This window comes from Clytia hemisphaerica, unplaced genomic scaffold (genome assembly GCF_902728285.1).
Source record: "Clytia hemisphaerica strain Z4C2 unplaced genomic scaffold, Clytia hemisphaerica genome assembly, whole genome shotgun sequence".
NCBI lineage: Eukaryota > Metazoa > Cnidaria > Hydrozoa > Leptothecata > Clytiidae > Clytia > Clytia hemisphaerica.
In genome coordinates this window covers 112,058-130,777 of record NW_027104189.1, presented here as the reverse complement: position 1 = coordinate 130,777, position 18,720 = coordinate 112,058, and the positions used below count along the sequence as shown (strand labels likewise).

The window sequence follows — 18,720 nt, the reverse complement described above, 5'->3', positions numbered from 1 at the left end:
TTAATTTTTCAGATTACTCTAAATCGACAATATGATACAAAATAAAGAGCACTTGGACAATATTTGACTCTCGACTTTTGAAGATCCACCGCTAAATTCGGTTAAAACTGCTTAAAAAGAGGAAAAAATTGTAGTTTCTTGTCATTTTTTTCCAAACTGAGGCTGGGCATGTTCTTAAAATGTTCTTAATTTTTCGACGAATTTCAGCCTATATGTTCTTATAAACTAGGTTCTAATAAAAGAAAAAACGTGTAGTAACTGCGTGTCCCCCCCTGTCTCATGTGTAAATTTTTGAGTCTTTTTAAAATTTGTAATTTTTTCATAATGGTTCCTGGAAAGTGAGGGCAAGTTATGGGGTTTTCTTTTCCTGGGAAGTTGCATAAAACAGAACGACCAATTGGAGCACGATAAACAGATTATCTTTGAAATCACTCAGTTTTTGAATAAGTTTTTGAGAATATTCAGTAACATTTGGGATAAAGAGAGAGTTTTTCTTTCTATTATTTTTATTTATTTATTTTTATTTATCAATTTCTTATTGGGATAAAGGTTTTTAAGGTAAAGAAGATAGAAGGATGAAAGATAACAGATTCGATTTTGCAAAGGTGACGCCTCTTACTACAACAAAAACGAATTTCGAAAAAAAAAACTTAAACAGATTGTGACAAAATTTGATTATATCGGAACATTAGAATCGTTTTATTTTTTTTGAAAAAATAATTTCTTTTTTATTTCAAAAATATGGTTCATTGTTATTATTCTGGTTTTGGTCCCTTTTGGTCCCTTTTTTGTTGATTTTATGAGACTTTAAGAATACATATTTGCGATTTCAAGAAATACGAATTTTTACAATTTTTTTAGTTGTTCTAAATTTAGATAACCTGTTGGAAAAGCTAGATCATTCAGTTTTAAAGTTAAAAATGGATAGATACATTTCACACACCACATCTCGCACGAAATCTATTTTCTTGAAAACACTCATTTAATCCCCATTTAATCCAACAACTTTTTACAATAATAGGACCATAATGCGAAATCATGTGAAAGTAGGAAACTTAAAATCGCATTTTTGATGTCTTGATGCAAGAATTAAAGATTTAATAAATGTATTGATAAAAAGAGAGATAAATGAAGTAGAAACGTAGTCTGGTTAGTAAACATATCATTTAATACACTTGCCAAAGGCGTCAAGCAGCGCAGATGAATAGCTCACTTAATGTTCGTCATTTTTCATAATTAAACATTCTGTTTTTATCGAGATTGTGTTTTTTTATAATTATCAAATGCGATATGCATGTAGCTTATGATAGAATAAGAAGTATATCGAATTAAAGATATCAGTAGATATACGCAGCTTTTTAATCAAAAAGACATTCTTTCTATCCTAAGGATTGTTTTTATCTGATTACCGTAAGAACAATAAGTCCAATACTCTGTCTCCTGACCCTTAATTAGCTTTACTTGTTTATCTATGTGTCTTTCTGTTCCTATCTTATGATTGTGACATTTTTCTTTCAAAATGACTTCATTAAAATCATGCTGTTTGATTCTCATTAAAAAGGTATTCAAAAGATTGCATTTTAAAACTCGTCATACACTTTTCCTGTTCATTTATTCATCATTTTTAACTTAACAGTACATTTTTCCGTCACATTTTATTAAAATTATCCGGCTGGGGGTTACTAAGTTTGCGAGATGACGAGTATGTCCGAGCCAAAGCTCGAAGATTGACCCTTAGAGTGATTTTATATTTTTGACTTTTTTCCCAAAATTTTAACCAAAAATTTAACCAAAATTTTAGTCCAAATTTCAAGAATTTATGACCCTTTGAAAGAGTCGATTTTTGATTCTCGTAATTAAGGAACCCTTACAGAGACTCAAGGTATGAAAACGGGATCCTTATGGCTCGCACATACCCGGAACCGTAAGAAGAAGAATTTTCCCATTTTCACCCTGAAAAGTGACAACCCCCTTTGTATTAGCGTGTTACCTTCTTACCTTCCTACCTTTTATCCCAATTCGAAATTCAATGAAAACATTTGCACTCCAAAATAATCCCCATTGGATTTTTTGAAACAATAGAACTATTATACCCGCTGGTAGAAAGAATTCCACCGGGGCTGTAAGACGGTGTATTCTTTACGTTATAAAATTGTAATTGTGGTTAACGGTAGCATTCTTATCTTACGGTCTCTCTATTGTTTTATCATCGTCAAAAAGACTTTTCCGGAGTTATTTTGATCTGATTAATCATTTTGAAATGTCAGTTTGTCTTTTTCCTATCCCTGGAGAGTTAAATGAATCTAAGGAAATTCCCTTTTCTGAGAAATTCCCTTTTTATACCACAAGTAGTTATTAAGCGTTCTTCATAGGTTGAAAATTTTACTCTACTCAAAGTATTCGAACAGTTTGTAGGGCTAAGATCATTCCTTTTGAACGAAAATTCAACTCTATGTGTTCGTTTTGCTGCGGTGGCACCTTAATGAAAGTTATGGCTAGTTTAGTTTTTGGAATTGACGATTCGATATCTCAATGACTTAATCTAAATAGTCTCATCTTCATACTGATCATAATTGTTATGCGCGCACGTATTAAACTTCTGAAGGCGCTTAAAAATTTACCATCTGATTAAATAAATAACCATCATGAATTATCGCAACTTTGTTGACTTTTACAAAAAAACAAACTTTTTTGAACTTTTCAAGTCCACTCGTATCGATAGGAGGTCCTTACAAGATTGATATAGAAAGGAACCAATCAACTGATTTCAGGAGACATGGTTGTTGTTCGTTCTGATACGTGTCATGCGCGGAGTATCAGAATCTGCTTGGAGATATTGTTCATACAAATTACCAAGAAAATAGTCTAGCAGTAATAGGCAGCTCCAGGCTTTTAGTTTCACGCTCAAAACGAAGGAAGGAGTGACGTAGCCTTATCAAGAAAGTGAAACATGTGTGCAGACCGTGGAACATTATCTTTCTTTCTATAATTACGCGAGGAGAAACAGTATACCACGTGCCTGTGGAATGTGACCACGTGCTCAGAATACTCTTGGAGGTATCATCTCTCAATTTCCATCCTGCACTCGTACACTAACACTTCCATGATTTATCCACAATTAGCCTCTCTACCTATAAGCATATAGGGTAAGCACGTCTTTTTATGAGAAAAAGTAAATTGTAATAAAGCTAGGCTGATTTCCTTTTGTGAATTTTAGGCTTTAATGTGCTCAAATCTAGAAAAACGATGAAGAGTGCATAAGTTTTCGAAAAGAAAGTCCGATGGTTATTTGGATATCAATATAAAATTTATGTTTACAAAAGAATTTAGATATTGAATACTTAAAAACATAATTAGTAATAACTAGAAAATGCCATCGTAAACACGGGGAAATATATACGCGGAGCTTAACCATTATTGACGGTAAACGGAAAATATCGTAAAGTTTCGAACAAACTTAAACACACTGTTTACTTCGCTCCGGTGTGACAAAAAAAATCAACTCCCCTAAATAATGACTCCCCAGTCATAATAAACTAGTAAATAGTGACTCCACACCTCAAAATAAACTAGTAAATGAAGACTCCCTAGAGTTGCTATTTCCTAGGAAATCTTGACCCCCTTTGGTTTAAAATGACTCCCCTCTATTATCTATGATATGACAAAATTATTTAAAAATTCATTTGGCTATCCAGGGCTAACTCTACAGACCCCCGTAAGAGAAATACTCCATCTGAGGGAAGCATTTCCTTCAAGAATTTTTAGATTTGGCTCAAAATTTGTATACTGTATACTGATCATGTTACAAAATACTGGCGAGAAACCGAATGAGGAATAAACGTTTAAACTTCGTGTCTACCGACAATTACGTGAAAAATCTGTTCTGCGGAATACCATACATTCTGAAAATTCTTAAAGTCCCTTGAAAAATGAAAGAATTTCGACAAAAGGTGGGTGTCAACGACGAAAATCAGCTCTGCAAAAAATTCTTATTTCATAGCCTTGAACGAGAAAAGTAACGAATTAGCAAAATTTAGCATCTTAAAGCAATTCTTAAAAGGTTTAAAATCTGAAAATCAGGGGACAATAGAAATCAAGAATGCGCTTGTCGCAGTGAACTTGATTTTTAAGTTTTAGAAATCTTTATTGAGCAAAGTCTTTGTACTTTTGAATGGAGGGGAAGATTTCCTTTCCAACGGTATAAAATTTATGAAAAATTAATTTTTCTATCGAAGGCTATGGCACTTTTAAAACAGAGGACTAATTTCTCCCGGACGTACTGTATAAATAAAAAGACAACTTTGGTAAAAACTGTAACAAACAGATCACACGGCTTTAAAACAAAGGAACGTACAAAAGTTTTTCTTTAAGGACCTTAAAATGATACTTGGAAGATCTATTAGAAAGGCAAAGGAAGAATATCTTGCAAAGACATTCAATTACGAATGCTAAAGGGCCCTTATGTATGGATATATATAGTAAAGTAGTGTGAACAAACAATGACTACTTTGGGGGGGTCATGATAAACTAGTTTATCTTGACTCCTTCAGCTTTTTTAAGGGGAGTCATTATTTACTAAGGGAGTCAATATTTCCTAGGAAATTTCTACTCTAGGGGAGTCATTATTTCCTAGTTTATATTAACTGGGGGGGTCAACATTTACAGGGAGTTAAAATAATCTGCTACACCGGGCTTACCTAAGTTTCTCAAGTTTAATTAACTTTCATTCTAAAACCCAATATGAAGCATTTTAAGATGGACTTTTCTGAAGTAATTGAGGCATTGTGGCTCAGTTAAGCGAAGAAAGAATAAATTTGAACGAATTGTCAACAGAAAAAGAGGGTTTTATTCGCAGAAAGTCATTGTTCTTTCCTTTAAGTGCAGGTTTAATGGAGATATTGTATTTGGAGTTATCATAAAAAGGTTACACTTTGCCTCACTAAAATAGGTTTTCCAATAAAGTTCTGTATGTGAGTGTTAGCTCAAAAACTGTCAAGCTAATTAATTCAGTTAGTTTCATCTAAATCCTGAATTCTTTGGTAACAACAAAGCCCATCCAATGTACGGTCGAATTGTTGGAACATTTTTCGAATCTTCATTTCCTTCTTCGATTGTAAATCCAACTGGTCCTGGAAACACTTTTTATATTTTCTTCAAGAAAATTCTATCATCAACTTATCCCGCGATTAAGGGACATATTGGCCAGAATTACTTCTTTGGGTAGCTGGTAGCAAAAAGGGTTTTCTGAGGCCTATTGTATCGAAAGCTGGATAATATTTAAATAATATAATATTAACAAAAATCTTTTGTTAAACTCTATCAAGTTTTTCATTAGCCCGATATGTAAGCTCAGTTTCCGCGGAAATTATTTTTAAGATCCGTCCTTCGATCGAAGTTCGTTTGCACGAAATTCCAAAACTGATTAAAACAATATTAGAATCAGTCAAAATAACAAAATAACGTAATTTAATACTGAGAAAATCTTGCTTCAAAATTTACGAACAGCAATTTATCGAGTGAGACTTTGATATCCACTGCTCTACACCGGATATCCAATCTGTAATTTGCTATTTTGACGAACTAACATATGAAAAACCTAAAAATTTATTGGAGTTAATTCGAACGTTGTATTTTTACAGCTTCGCCATTCTTGTAAACCCGGGGTTAGTAGATTCAAATTATACATATGCTGCCTTCTTATAATGGAATGCAAATCGCTTTAGGAAGATTTAGACGCTAAACCAGAAACATCAAAATGTCTACAGATATAATTTGTGAAATATAAAATATATTTGAAAATTGGATAAAAAGCTTTTCGGCTTGTGCCATCATCAGTTATCATACAACTTAACATGGCGAAAATTCACTTAACTCTACAGATATACATATTTAGGCTGCCATTGTTCCTAAACTTACCTGCAACAAGAGCACTTTGTTCTCCTTCACAATTTTGGTCGTACGTTATTTTCATCGGTACGCTTGTTATGGAACTTTGCATAGCTGATAATGTTTGGACACTGGGTTTACCTGCAAAGAAAGATGTACAAATAAAATCCTGTGCCTCATCTAAATGAAATGTATAAGAGTTAATATATCACATTAGAGCCATTAACCAAGGTTAAACAGAGGCTTTTGTATCACGCCTGATACTCTGGCCAGCAAAATCCCAAAAGGGGATACATACATCTTATCTTCACTCCTTTTGTTCTGTCTTACCTTCTAGAAACTGTACGATCCAACCTTCATATTGCTTTTGACTACCTGATCCAAATGGAACTTTGGAAATGATTTTGCTCCACCAATTCTTGTCTGGCGTTCCTTCGAAAGTTGCCAGTAGCTTCTCATACACACCACGAACAACTTTCAACCAACCTGAAAGCTTCAAGACGTCTTCTAGTGGGCTTAGCAATTCCGTAAGTTTGTCAATTTTTGTTATAAGGGATTTCCAGTCCTCTTTATTGCCAGTCATCTCCACTCCTTTGATACCGCACCCCAGCACACAAGTGAATTCAAAATATTCTTGAAGTGAAGACATTATATTGATTTGGGAGGCGATTTTTGTGATCGGAGTTGATGTTGAAAAACTAGCAGTCATCAGGTCGTTGTACTCTGGCTTTTTGATAAGATTTTTTATGTTTTGTGAAAATTCTTCAAATAACCAGATATAATCAACTTGATAAATTGTCGAGGCCCCTGATTCAATGACAATTTCTTTTTTGCCTTCGAAATCAACAAAGAAATCTCTAACTTTGTCCTCCTTAGCATTATCATTGATTTTCCTACCAACACGAATTGCAACAGGGATCCAAAAATCATCAGGAGAAATTTTGAGATTCCAATGATGATTATATGCTTCCAAAACAGCTCCAAGCAACCCTGCATCACCAGTCGCATATACTTCATCTTTTGTTCCCAAAGCGACAGTTTTATCCCCTACAATTGGCTCCTTTTTCTCTTTTTCGAAAACACTTTTCTTTGGATTAGCACCAAATGATGGTCCTTTGTTGGATTCCTTCTTTTCAGCAATTGCTGCATACTCTTCCATCCAGCTTGATGCACTTTTGGGACAGTTTTCCGGTTGATCCCCAATATCTCTTTCTCGTTCCTTGATATCTATATCATAATCAACTTCAAACATTCTACATTGCTTCACCCAACCCCATCTCTTGCCTGCTTTGTAGTCCAACAAAGACATTGATTTTTTATCCGCTGGCAATCCAAGATCAATATACCGACTGTCATTCGATATCTCTTTTGAACTATCCATTTTTACGCTTTTTTTGAGTTTTTCGGTAAATATTGTTTTCTGTCTTTCTATAAAGATAAAAGTTACAGTAAATTTGTAAGCTTCCAACCGCCGTCAACCTGACGGTGACCTGACGTTTTCCTTTTCCTAAATCTTCTTGATGATAAGGAAGCCGTTCTTTTCCCTCGATTTCTCTACTTACCCACAACCATGTACCGTAGTAGGCCGGGTGCGTTTGCCCGCTGATGGTAATTATTATTATTATACAGTATACAAGTTCACAGGCCTGAGGTGGGCCTCTACGAAACGGTTTGATTACAATTCTAATTTGTTAAATATCTAAGTTTGTGTCTTTTCCACGCTTCATTAAGGTTTTGTTTAAACAAGTGAATGGAGGTCGACTCGACGACAAATCGTGGCAATACATTCCATGTAGGTAATGTGAGTATCAAAGTGCATGAAATGTATAAAATATATATTGTCTTTTAAGAATTTAAATAGAAGTCATTTTAGACGAATTTTTCTTATATTTCAAAGAAAGACTAAAGTGTGATTCTCATGGCACACGGATCTTGTTTTTACTTATCAAAAAAATGCAATAGTTTCAACGCAAGCAGCACTCTATTTCTTTAAAGTATTTATATTCGGTTGCTTAGAAAGTCTAGCTTCCATTACATTTCAAAAGTACTTACTACGTTATCACATTTTTATCTTCAAAGACGCTGAAAATCTTTTCTATAATGTTATCATTGCATCATCAGCATTGGAAGGGGAATTTCTATTTTAAGAAACAGCCGATGGCAGCATTTATTTATGATGAGAACGCGTTTTTTTATAAGAACATAAGGCTTCGAGGACCAAATTGTTAAGAGCAAGTTAAGAACACTTCTGTAGACCCTGGAACATCCAATTTCTTAGGAAAATGGACAAAAATACTCAAAAATTGGTGAAAACAACAACTCGAAAAGTTAAGTACTTCTGTAGGCTTCAAAATTTTTGTCATAAATGTTCTCATAAAAAAAACATGCAAAGCGTTAGCGTGAATAATAAGGTCGAGGTATGGTTACGGTTGTCTTTGGTTCGAGTCTACTTTTGACCAGATTGTGTTGTCTCAAATAACTACCATGATTAATTTATAGATACAAAAGCTTTAATATCATAAATAACAAATTTTGTATCTTTCCTTAAAACCAAATCATAAAAGAGGCCCCCCCAGTGGACCCTCAATTCACGCAATCACGCAATTTTTTTTCAAAATTCACGCATTCACGCAAATTTTCCTCGAGTTTCACGCAATAATCCGATTTTTCAGAAAATCGGGAAATTTTTGGGAAAAATCGGGGAAACATTGGAAAATCGGGAAAAGTACCCATTATTGGTGGAAATAAGGGGAAATTCACGTATTCACGCACAAAATAGCCCAGATTCACGTATTCACGCAATCAAAAAGTGGATTTTCACGTTCACGCAAGTTTTTTCAATTCACGCATTCACGCAATTATTTTTCAATTTTCACGCAATCACGCAAGTGAAAATGCCCATTCACGCATTCACGCATTCACGCAAACCGCTGGGGGGGGGCCTAGAAGAGAACAAAATGCAAATATATCAATTCTTGTATTGATTTTTTTGATGTAAAAATAAATTCCTGTTGAGTAGATATATGGACATTACTTGGACAAAATAATGAATTTTTTGTAAATTCTTACTTTGTGATTCAACTTGTAATAAACAACCGAATACCAAAACTAATGATAAATGGTGTAACTTCATTCTTTAGAAGGTTCATTCAAGGTTAGAAAATATGATTAATATATTTCCACTAAATCAAAATTTCTCATTAATAAATTCTCTCAATACTTAACTCTTATCTTTAACACCACAGTAAATTAAAGTTTTATAGAATATTATTGCTTTTGTTTTGTGTTAATTGCATGATTCGATACAAGATTTTCAGTAGACACCTTTTATTGAAAATAAAACTTTTTAAATTAGTTATCTGAAATTCTGTTAAAATTCTCTTCTTTGTTTTTTGATTTATAAAAACAGCCAAATGATTATCTTCTGTTCTGTTTTTTTACTCTTCAAATCAACTGTTTGTTGTTTGATGATATTTTCAATTGAAACATCATTCCTTTTATACCCATGGTTAGAAACTCAGAAACAATAGAGGGTGGATATGCCAAAAAAAGAAAACGTGGAGAAAGAAAATATATTAAAACGTGGCAATAAAGAATTAGTTTCGCTTCGTGCTGTTATCCAATTAAAATATAATTGGTGTTATTATTTGGTTGGATAATTATAACGGATTGGAAGATTTTCCTAGAAGTATGTCAAAATGAAATGAATAACACATCATTAGAGAAAACGCATGGAGATAGATATTTATCTTTTGCGTAAATAAAAGCATTGAGAAAGCAATGATTCTGCATTATATATTTTTTAACGTCAATTAACTTTTATCTCTTCATGCCGTTAAAATTTTCACAAAGTAGATCCATTTCAAGATACTTTGATTTCTTGAGAATAGAGAAAAACGTTTTGTGCTATGAAAACGGTAATCAATCTAAATTTTGAAAAGAGACTGGTTTATAGATACCGTCACACCGTCAAGTGATCAAATACCGTCAAAAATAAATAGAGATGCGATGTAAACGGGATTCTCTGATACAATCTGCTCGGAGATATTGTTCATACGAATTACCAAGAAAATAGTCTAGCAGTAATAGGCAGCTCCAGGCTTTTAGTTTCACGCTCAAAATGAAGGAAGGAGTGACCGACGTAGCCTTATCAAGGAAGTGAAACATGTGTGCAAACCGTGGAACATTATCTTTCTTTCTATAATTACGCGAGGAGAAACAGTATACCACGTGCCTGTGGAATGTGACCACGTGCTCAGAATACTCTTGGAGATATCATCTCTCAATTTCCATCCTGCACTCGTACACTAACACTTCCATGATTTATCCACAATTTTAGCCTCTCTACCTTTAAGCATAGGGTAAACACGTCTTTTTATGAGAAAAAGTAAATTGTAAATAAGGCTAGGCTGATTTTCTTTTGTGAATTTTAGGCATTAATGTGCTCAAATCTAGAAAAACGATGAAGAGTGCATAAGTTTTCGAAAAGAAAGTCCGATGGTTATTTGGATATCAATATAAAATTTATGTTTACAAAAGAATATAGATATTGAATACTTAAAAACATAATTAGTAATAACTAGAAAATGCCATCGTAAACACGGGGAAATATATACGCGGAGCTTAACCATTATTGACGGTAAACGGAAAATATCGTAAAGTTTCGAACAAACTTAAACACACTGTTTACTTCGCTCCGGGCTTACCTAAGTTTCTCAAGTTTAATTAACTTTCATTCTAAAACCCAATATGAAGCATTTTAAGATGGACTTTTCTGAAGTAATTGAGGCATTGTGGCTCAGTTAAGCGAAGAAAGAATAAATTTGAACGAATTGTCAACAGAAAAAGAGGGTTTTATTCGCAGAAAGTCATTGTTCTTTCCTTTAAGTGCAGGTTTAATGGAGATATTGTATTTGGAGTTATCATAAAAAGGTTACACTTTGCCTCACTAAAATAGGTTTTCCAATAAAGTTCTGTATGTGTTTGTTAGCTCAAAAACTGTCAAGCTAATTAATTCAGTTAGTTTTTCATCTAAATCCTGAATTCTTTGGTAACAACAAAGCCCATCCAATGTACGGTCGAATTGTTGGAACATTTTTCGAATCTTTATTCCCTTCTTCGATTGTAAATCCAACTGGTCCTGGAAATAGATTAACACTTTTTATATTTTCTTCAAGAAAATTCTATCATCAACTTATCCCGCGATTAAGGGACATATTGGCCAGAATTACTTCTTTGGGTAGTTGGTAGCAAAAAGGGTTTTCTGAGGCCTATTGTATCGAAAGCTGGATAATATTTAAATAATATAATATTAACAAAAATCTTTTGTTAAACTCTATCAAGTTTTTCATTAGCCCGATATGTAAGCTCAGTTTCCGCGGAAATTATTTTTAAGATCCGTCCTTCGATCGAAGTTCGTTTGCACGAAATTCCAAAACTGATTAAAACAATATTAGAATCAGTCAAAATAACAAAATAACGTAATTTAATACTGAGAAAATCTTGCTTCAAAATTTACGAACAGCAATTTATCGAGTGAGACTTTGATATCCACTGCTCTACACCGGATATTCAATCTGTAATTTGCTATTTTGACGAAGTAACGTATGAAAAACCTAAAAATTTATTGGAGTTAATTCGAACATTGTATTTTTACAGCTTCGCCATTCTTGTAAACCCGGGGTTAGTAGATTCAAATTATACATGTGCTGCCTTCTTATAATGGAATGCAAATCGCTTTAGGAAGATTTAGACGCTAAACCAGAAACATCAAAATGTCTACAGATATAATTTGTGAAATATAAAATATATTTGAAAATTGGATAAAAAGCTTTTCGGCTTGCGCCATCATCAGTTATCATACAACTTAACATGGCGAAAATTCACTTAACTCTACAGATATACATATTTAGGCTGCCATTGTTCCTAAACTTACCTGCAACAAGAGCACTTTGTTCTCCTTCACAATTTTGGTCGTACGTTATTTTCATCGGTACGCTTGTTATGGAACTTTGCATAGCTGATAATGTTTGGACACTGGGTTTACCTGCAAAGAAAGATGTACAAATAAAATCCTGTGCCTCATCTAAATGAAATGTATAAGAGTTAATATATCACATTAGAGCCATTAACCAAGGTTAAACAGAGGCTTTTGTATCACGCCTGATACTCTGGCCAGCAAAATCCCAAAAGGGGATACATACATCTTATCTTCCCTCCTTTTCTTCTGTATTACCTTCTAGAAACTGTACGATCCAACCTTCATATTGCTTTTGACTACCTGATCCAAATGGAACTTTGGAAATGATTTTGCTCCACCAATTCTTGTCTGGCGTTCCTTCGAAAGTTACCAGTAGCTTCTCATACACACCACGAACAACTTTCAACCAACCTGAAAGCTTCAAGACGTCTTCTAGTGGGCTTAGCAATTCCGTAAGTTTGTCAATTTTTGTTATAAGGGATTTCCAGTCCTCTTTATTGCCAGTCATCTCCACTCCTTTGATACCGCACCCCAGCACACAAGTGAATTCAAAATATTCTTGAAGTGAAGACATTATATTGATTTGGGAGGCGATTTTTGTGATCGGAGTTGATGTTGAAAAACTAGCAGTCATCAGGTCGTTGTACTCTGGCTTTTTGATAAGATTTTTTATGTTTTGTGAAAATTCTTCAAATAACCAGATATAATCAACTTGATAAATTGTCTCTGCCCCTGATTCAATGACAATTTCTTTTTTGCCTTCGAAATCAACAAAGAAATCTCTAACTTTGTCCTCCTTAGCATTATCATTGATTTTCCTACCAACACGAATTGCAACAGGGATCCAAAAATCATCAGGAGAAATTTTGAGATTCCAATGATGATTATATGCTTCCAAAACAGCTCCAAGCAACCCTGCATCACCAGTCGCATATACTTCATCTTTTGTTCCCAAAGCGACAGTTTTATCCCCTACAATTGGCTCCTTTTTCTCTTTTTCGAAAACACTTTTCTTTGGATTAGCACCAAACGATGGTCCTTTGTTGGATTCCTTCTTTTCAGCAATTGCTGCATACTCTTCCATCCAGCTTGATGCACTTTTGGGACAGTTTTCCGGTTGATCCCCAATATCTCTTTCTCGTTCCTTGATATCTATATCATAATCAACTTCAAACATTCTACATTGCTTCACCCAACCCCATCTCTTGCCTGCTTTGTAGTCCAACAAAGACATTGATTTTTTATCCGCTGGCAATCCAAGATCAATATACCGACTGTCATTCGATATCTCTTTTGAACTATCCATTTTTACGCTTTTTTTGAGTTTTTCGGTAAATATTGTTTTCTGTCTTTCTATAAAGATAAAAGTTACAGTAAATTTATAAGCTTCCAACCGCCGTCAACCTGACGGTGACCTGACGTTTTCCTTTTCCTAAATCTTCTTGATGATAAGGAAGCCGTTCTTTTCCCTCGATTTCTCTACTTACCCACAACCCTGTACCGTAGTAGGCCGGGTGCGTTTGCCCGCTGATGGTAATTATTATTATTATACAGTATACAAGTTCACAGGCCTGAGGTGGGCCTCTACGAACCGGTTTGATTACAATTCTAATTTGTTAAATATCTAAGTTTGTGTCTTTTCCTAGGCTGCACACATCCCCTCTGATAAGTTTTGATATAGGGGATGCGAATCAGGCTCACAAAACCGTTCCGAACTTAGCAAAAAATCTGCTAACCAAAAAAAGAGTTGAATGATAGAGAACTTTGATTGACAGTTTGTCGTCTTTTGTTATCTTGAGAGTTTTGTTTGCTAATTCAATTAATTTCGATAAACAAAAAGAAAGAGAGGAGAAAGAGATTTCTAGCCATATGTTCTTTTTATTTGAATCTTTATTTGATTTCTATTTACGTCATCAAATAACTCAAACAATACACATCGAGTTTTTTCAAAAATACAAGTCGCCAAAATTCTGCAAAATACATAGCTATTCGGTAATTTTCTCGGAAGCGATATCAGAGCCTGATTCGCATCCCCTATATCAAAACTAATTTGGGGATGCATGCAGCCTAGTCTTTTCCACGCTTCATTAAGGTTTTGTTTAAACAAGTGAATGGAGGTCGACTCGACGACAAATCGTGGCAATACATTCCATGTAGGTAATGTGAGTATCAAAGTGCATGAAATGTATAAAATATATTTTGTCTTTTAAGAATTTAAATAGAAGTCATTTTAGACGAATTTTTCTTGTATTTCAAGTAAAAACTAAAGTGTGATTCTCTTGGCACGCGGATCTTGTTTTTACTTATCAATAAAATGCAATAGTTTCAACGCAAGCAACACTCTATTTCTTTAAAGTATTTCTATTCGGTTGCTTAGAAAGTCTAGCTTCCATTACATATCATAAGTACTTATTTACTACGTTATCACCTTTCTTTCTTCAAAGACGCTGAAAAACTTTTTCTAGAAAAAGCAAACAAACTGAAATAAGATGTTATCATTGCACCCGGGGGGGGCACTCAAGGTAAATGACCTACCAGACGTTCGGCCCTTAAGGGTAAGTTTTTCATAGTTCAGCTAGTGCACTGTAAGGGTAGGAAATTACAAAACTGCACTGAACTGCACTGTAAGGGTAGGAAATTGTGATAAAAGGCCAATTTTTTGGTAAAGTTGGCACAAAATTGGTCAATTTTGGAGGAAAAATTCCACATTTTCTTGGAAAATTGCAAAAATTTTCGCCCTTACGGGCGACAAATTTTGAAAAAGTGCACTGTAAGGGTATGATTTTTCATGGTAATTCACTGCACTGTAAGGGTCCGATTTTTGAAGCCAAATTTTGGGCCGAACGTATGGTCGTTTTCAGATCGAGTGCCCCCCCCAGGTTAATAAGGTAATATTTGCTCTTCATCTTTGATTCTTTCTACAGTGATTAGATTGACACATGCGCGATAAAATTTCTATTATTGGTCTTCAGAGGTTAATATATTCTATGAAAACTTAACTTCTGATACTCAGGGTATGTGTCGGCATATGCCGACATGAGCATTTTTGATTTCCTTGCCATTGTCGGGATTTGCTGACATGCGAAATTTCGACCTATTTGCCCGAAATTTATCATTTTTTACAAGATTTTCGTATTAGGTCGTTTGAAATGAAAAAAATGAATAATTACAAACTTTTCTATGTTGAAAAATAACTATTCTACAATGTTCAACTCAAGATTATAGTCCTTGGCGTTTGCCGACATCGGCAAATAGGTCGAACCTTTATTTTTTACCTCGGCAAATAAATCAAACCTAAAAAAAGCGACGGGCAGTTTAAATGGTTAAGAACATCAACCTTTTTCATTGCACCTCATCATTACCCACCGAATCAAAGGGTAAGCACTTTATATTAAACAAAACAATGACCAGAGCTGAATTCTAAACCTCTCGAAAGTAAGAGCCTCAACTATTTTTATCGAGGTAACGCTGAGAAAATAAACTTTTTTGCATTTTAAAACGTCTTCATATATTTTACAATATTTACATTATTTACATCTCACAAAATTTCAATACGAAATAAGCTTGGATTCCATATTTACAAAGACAAAGTCTTTAATAAGTAACCCGAGTGTTCAATCTGAAGTTGGCACAACCTTGGTTGATACTTTTGAATAAAGGTCAAATTTATCCATTAAAATCAATCCCAAGAAAATGAAAAGTTCCACAAAAGACAAAATGGAAGCTCCTGTCATCAAGCCAACACAACCACCGAAATTGGCGAACAAATCTTGCCAAGTGTACGCTGGAGCTTCTTCGACGACTTCAACGAGGAACGATTTGAATGTGAAAGCGAATTCGAGAAAGTTTGGATTTGGTGATCGATGAAAATCTAACGACATTTTAATGTCTTCTTCGTAACACGGTTGTAATTTGCACTGTCCATTACATTTTTCTGTGACACTGTCATCGTTTTCGACCTCTCTTAAACAAGCCTGCCCATCCGCATCACTGACGAAAGATGTGTTGTCAAAACGATATGGTTCTCGCATATGTTTCTTATACATTGGCGGAATAGCTCCACATTTTTCAAACACAACCTCCCAGAAACATCCTTTCTTACATTTTGTGACAGTGTAGATTCCTGTGAATTTGTTTTGCGCGTAAGTTCCGCTACCTTTGATGCATTCAGTGTACGGAAGACCAAGACGAGTGATGATTTTCTTTACGACATTGACGTGGTAAAAACCCTCACTTGCCCAATAAATGGTCGGTGAAGCTTCGTGGAAGGTCTCTGAAGTGGGGTTAATATAAAGTTCACTCCAAAGGTCACCAGTTCGGTTAGCAACGAGTTGGACGGAAAAGATGTCGGAAGGGGCCGCTTGCAAGTAACCACCGACTGTGAAACAATTTGTTGTGTCATCAAATTTCACGAGATCGTTTTGTAAAGCTGAATGTGCATAATCAGCGGAATAATTCTGAACTTTCAATAAAGCGGCTTGCTGGTAGTTGCAACTTGTAAGGTTGTGACCACAATTTCGCATGCTGCTCTCCTCAACGACGCGAGGTCGAATATAGGTAGGTGGATTACCGCTGAAGTGTCGCCTCTCCACGTTAATACCAGCGTAGTTGCAAATTGTGATGGAAGGGAATTCAATATCATGAGCTGCTTCGATGCGCGTGTTGGTCACACTGTTGTGACTTAAGTACGCATCCCAATGTTCCTTGGTGATTAAAATAGCTGTGGTGAGAGAACCAACCACCAGAATAATCCAGAGAACGCGGCTGGCTGGCCCTCCGGTAGCGATGCGACTCAACCCATGGATGGAGAGCCCTTCAGCATAACTCTGACGCTCCTCCGCAATCTTTTCCTCCATTTCTTCATTGGAATCTTTCATTGCTTTGTCGACAACGTCGGTCATCTTGGAGAGCTTCTGATTGATGTCTGGTGAATCTCTCTCGATTTGAACATGCGAATGTGATCGGCGTCTTGGTGATGTATCATCAGAATCGGAATCTTTCGAAGCCACTTGTATGATTCTTGGAGTTGGAGCAGAATTATCCTTCTTTTTGGCGTTATCAGTGATCACATTAGCGCCCAGTTTCTTGAAAGTGGCTTTCGGCTTGGGAGGAGGCGGTTTGACATCTTCGTCAGCGTTGAAAGGAAGAACTTTGGTGATGGTCGGTTTATCGGTGAAAGCTTTGTTAGTGTGTGATTTGATTGGTTTATCAGAGCTGTTGTGTAATTTGATTGGTTTATCAGAGCTGTTGTGTGATTTGTTTGGTTTATCAGAGCTGTTGGGTGATTTGTTTGGTTTATCAGAGCTGTTGGGTCCAGACTTCTTCTTTTCTTCACCAGTTTTCGATTCTTTTGGGTTTGTCTCGTTCAGCTTTTGAATGTTCTTTCTATTCTCTTTTACATCTGCTTGGATGGCAGCCAATTTCTTGGCTAAGTGATTTAATTTCTTTTCCAATAGTTTAGCGTCCATAGTGTGTTGCTTCTTACTGGTGCTCAGTGAATATGGATGACACGAAAAATGTTTTACGAAAATAAGACTATTTTGAAAAAAATACAAAATTTTTTTTCCTGCTTATTTAGCATTCATTTATTGACAGTATTATAAATTGTAATGTAGCGATGGGAATAACGAAATGAATAGATTAATGAAAAGCGATTCCTCTTGACGATTTTAAGGATATTAAAAACAAATTGTTTTAATCAAACAAATTCGCTACACTTTGAAGTAAACAACACTCTGACTCGTGACTACTTAAATCTCAATTTCCATTAAGTTTTGAATATTCAATAGTAATAATCAGACTCAAAAATAACTCGGAGTCGTAGTAAGCGGTCATGGTATTGAGCATTCTTTAGATTTAGTTTTAGGAATAGCTAAATAAATAATTCATTGTTCATAGATGATTTCTTAGTACTCCTGTCACGATACGAACATTTGATAAAATCTTCGGATAAACAAGTCAACATTTTGTTTAGTTGCCACTAGTGATAAGGAAAATAAAGTAGAAAAATAGTAAAATTAATGATATTTATTACGTAATGTTTTTTACGGAAACTTCCCGGTATTTATGCAGTAGTGGCGAATTTTAAACTATTTTTCTTTAGCTTAAGTTTCTTAAATTTGCCACTACTGGCAAAAACCTGGTTGTTTCAGTAGCAAAAAATTACGTCATTAATTAGTTTCAATGACAGACCTCTACAAAACCACAGTTAGTATAATAATTGACACGATGAATGAAAAATAAAACATACCTGTCAAAATTCAAGCGGTGATGTCCTTTTGCCGAATTAAGTCACGATTGAAAAAGTTTTCACTTGATTTCCTAAAATAATTTGAAAACAGTGAAATAACGTTAAACTTGGAATTATTGGTCAATTTCGAGAGTGGCATCATTTACTCATTTACAACCCATAGAAGAATGACTCTATTTTATAAAAATATAAGGGATAGCATCAGATAGCATCTACTGCAAGTACATAAGGCATCGATGGCCCAGATATTAAGAACATTTTCATGCTTCGCAGATATTAAAATACCAAGTTTCTTAGGAAATCGAACAAAGAGTCTCACAAAATGGTGAAAATAAGAACATTTGAACATTTTCAGGCTTGAATTTCAAAAAGCTAAGAATATACGAATGCTTGAAAAATGTGGATGATCTTTAAAGAAATGTATTTATGTGTATAGTATCTACACTGAATAATTTACCACCTTTTCTACTTCCAGGGCTAGATCAGTCTGAAATGGGGCCGTTTCCAAACAAATCAAATTTCTTTCGGCATCCTTATGGAGGATGATGAATAAATTTTCTTCGAAAATGAAATAAAAAAGGATTTAAAAAACATTGTTTTCGCA

General features: G+C 34.8%; 3 protein-coding genes across 4 annotated transcripts in view; all 3 read right to left on the bottom strand.

The window, feature by feature from the left end:
* LOC136814977 (leucine-rich repeat-containing protein 74A-like) overlaps nucleotides 1-18,720 on the bottom strand; it is a 105,450-nt gene that overhangs the window by 51,268 nt on the left and 35,462 nt on the right. Inside the window, exons 2-4 of one of the 2 annotated variants that reach the window (XM_067071405.1) lie at nucleotides 12,122-13,219; nucleotides 11,822-11,932; nucleotides 10,365-11,026 (exon numbers count right to left, since the gene is read on the bottom strand). The exons of the other annotated variant lie outside the window; for it this stretch is intronic. Coding sequence (XP_066927506.1) covers nucleotides 10,914-11,026; nucleotides 11,822-11,932; nucleotides 12,122-13,172 — 1,275 coding nt within the window. The 5' untranslated portion in view covers nucleotides 13,173-13,219 and the 3' untranslated portion in view covers nucleotides 10,365-10,913. Of the gene's footprint in view, nucleotides 1-10,364; nucleotides 11,027-11,821; nucleotides 11,933-12,121; nucleotides 13,220-18,720 lie in introns of those variants that run through there. 2 annotated transcript variants of the gene reach the window in all.
* On the bottom strand, nucleotides 4,880-7,335 carry LOC136814983 (uncharacterized). Its single transcript, XM_067071416.1, has 3 exons — nucleotides 6,217-7,335; nucleotides 5,917-6,027; nucleotides 4,880-5,129 (listed from the first exon to the last, which is right to left on the bottom strand). The coding sequence occupies exons 1-3, from the start codon at nucleotides 7,265-7,267 to the stop codon at nucleotides 5,017-5,019; spliced, it is 1,275 nt and encodes a 424-aa protein (XP_066927517.1). The 5' UTR covers nucleotides 7,268-7,335; the 3' UTR covers nucleotides 4,880-5,016.
* LOC136815006 (acid-sensing ion channel 2-like) lies at nucleotides 15,481-17,393 on the bottom strand. The gene has a single exon (XM_067071441.1). It carries the CDS (start codon nucleotides 17,332-17,334, stop codon nucleotides 15,481-15,483), a length of 1,854 nt encoding a protein of 617 aa, XP_066927542.1. The 5' UTR covers nucleotides 17,335-17,393.

Bases quoted from the DNA above. Each gene is read 5' to 3' on its own strand.
- LOC136814983 (XM_067071416.1), bottom strand. From the start codon at position 7,267: ATGGATAGTTCAAAAGAGATATCGAATGACAGTCGGTATATTGATCTT. The intron at 6,028-6,216 runs GTAAGACAGAAC...CTTTCTTTGCAG, and splicing joins GATCGTACAGTTTCTAGAAG to GTAAACCCAGTGTCCAAACA. The intron at 5,130-5,916 runs GTAAGTTTAGGA...AAGTGTTTCCAG, and splicing joins ACAAAGTGCTCTTGTTGCAG to GACCAGTTGGATTTACAATC.
- LOC136815006 (XM_067071441.1), bottom strand. From the start codon at position 17,334: ATGGACGCTAAACTATTGGAAAAGAAATTAAATCACTTAGCCAAGAAA.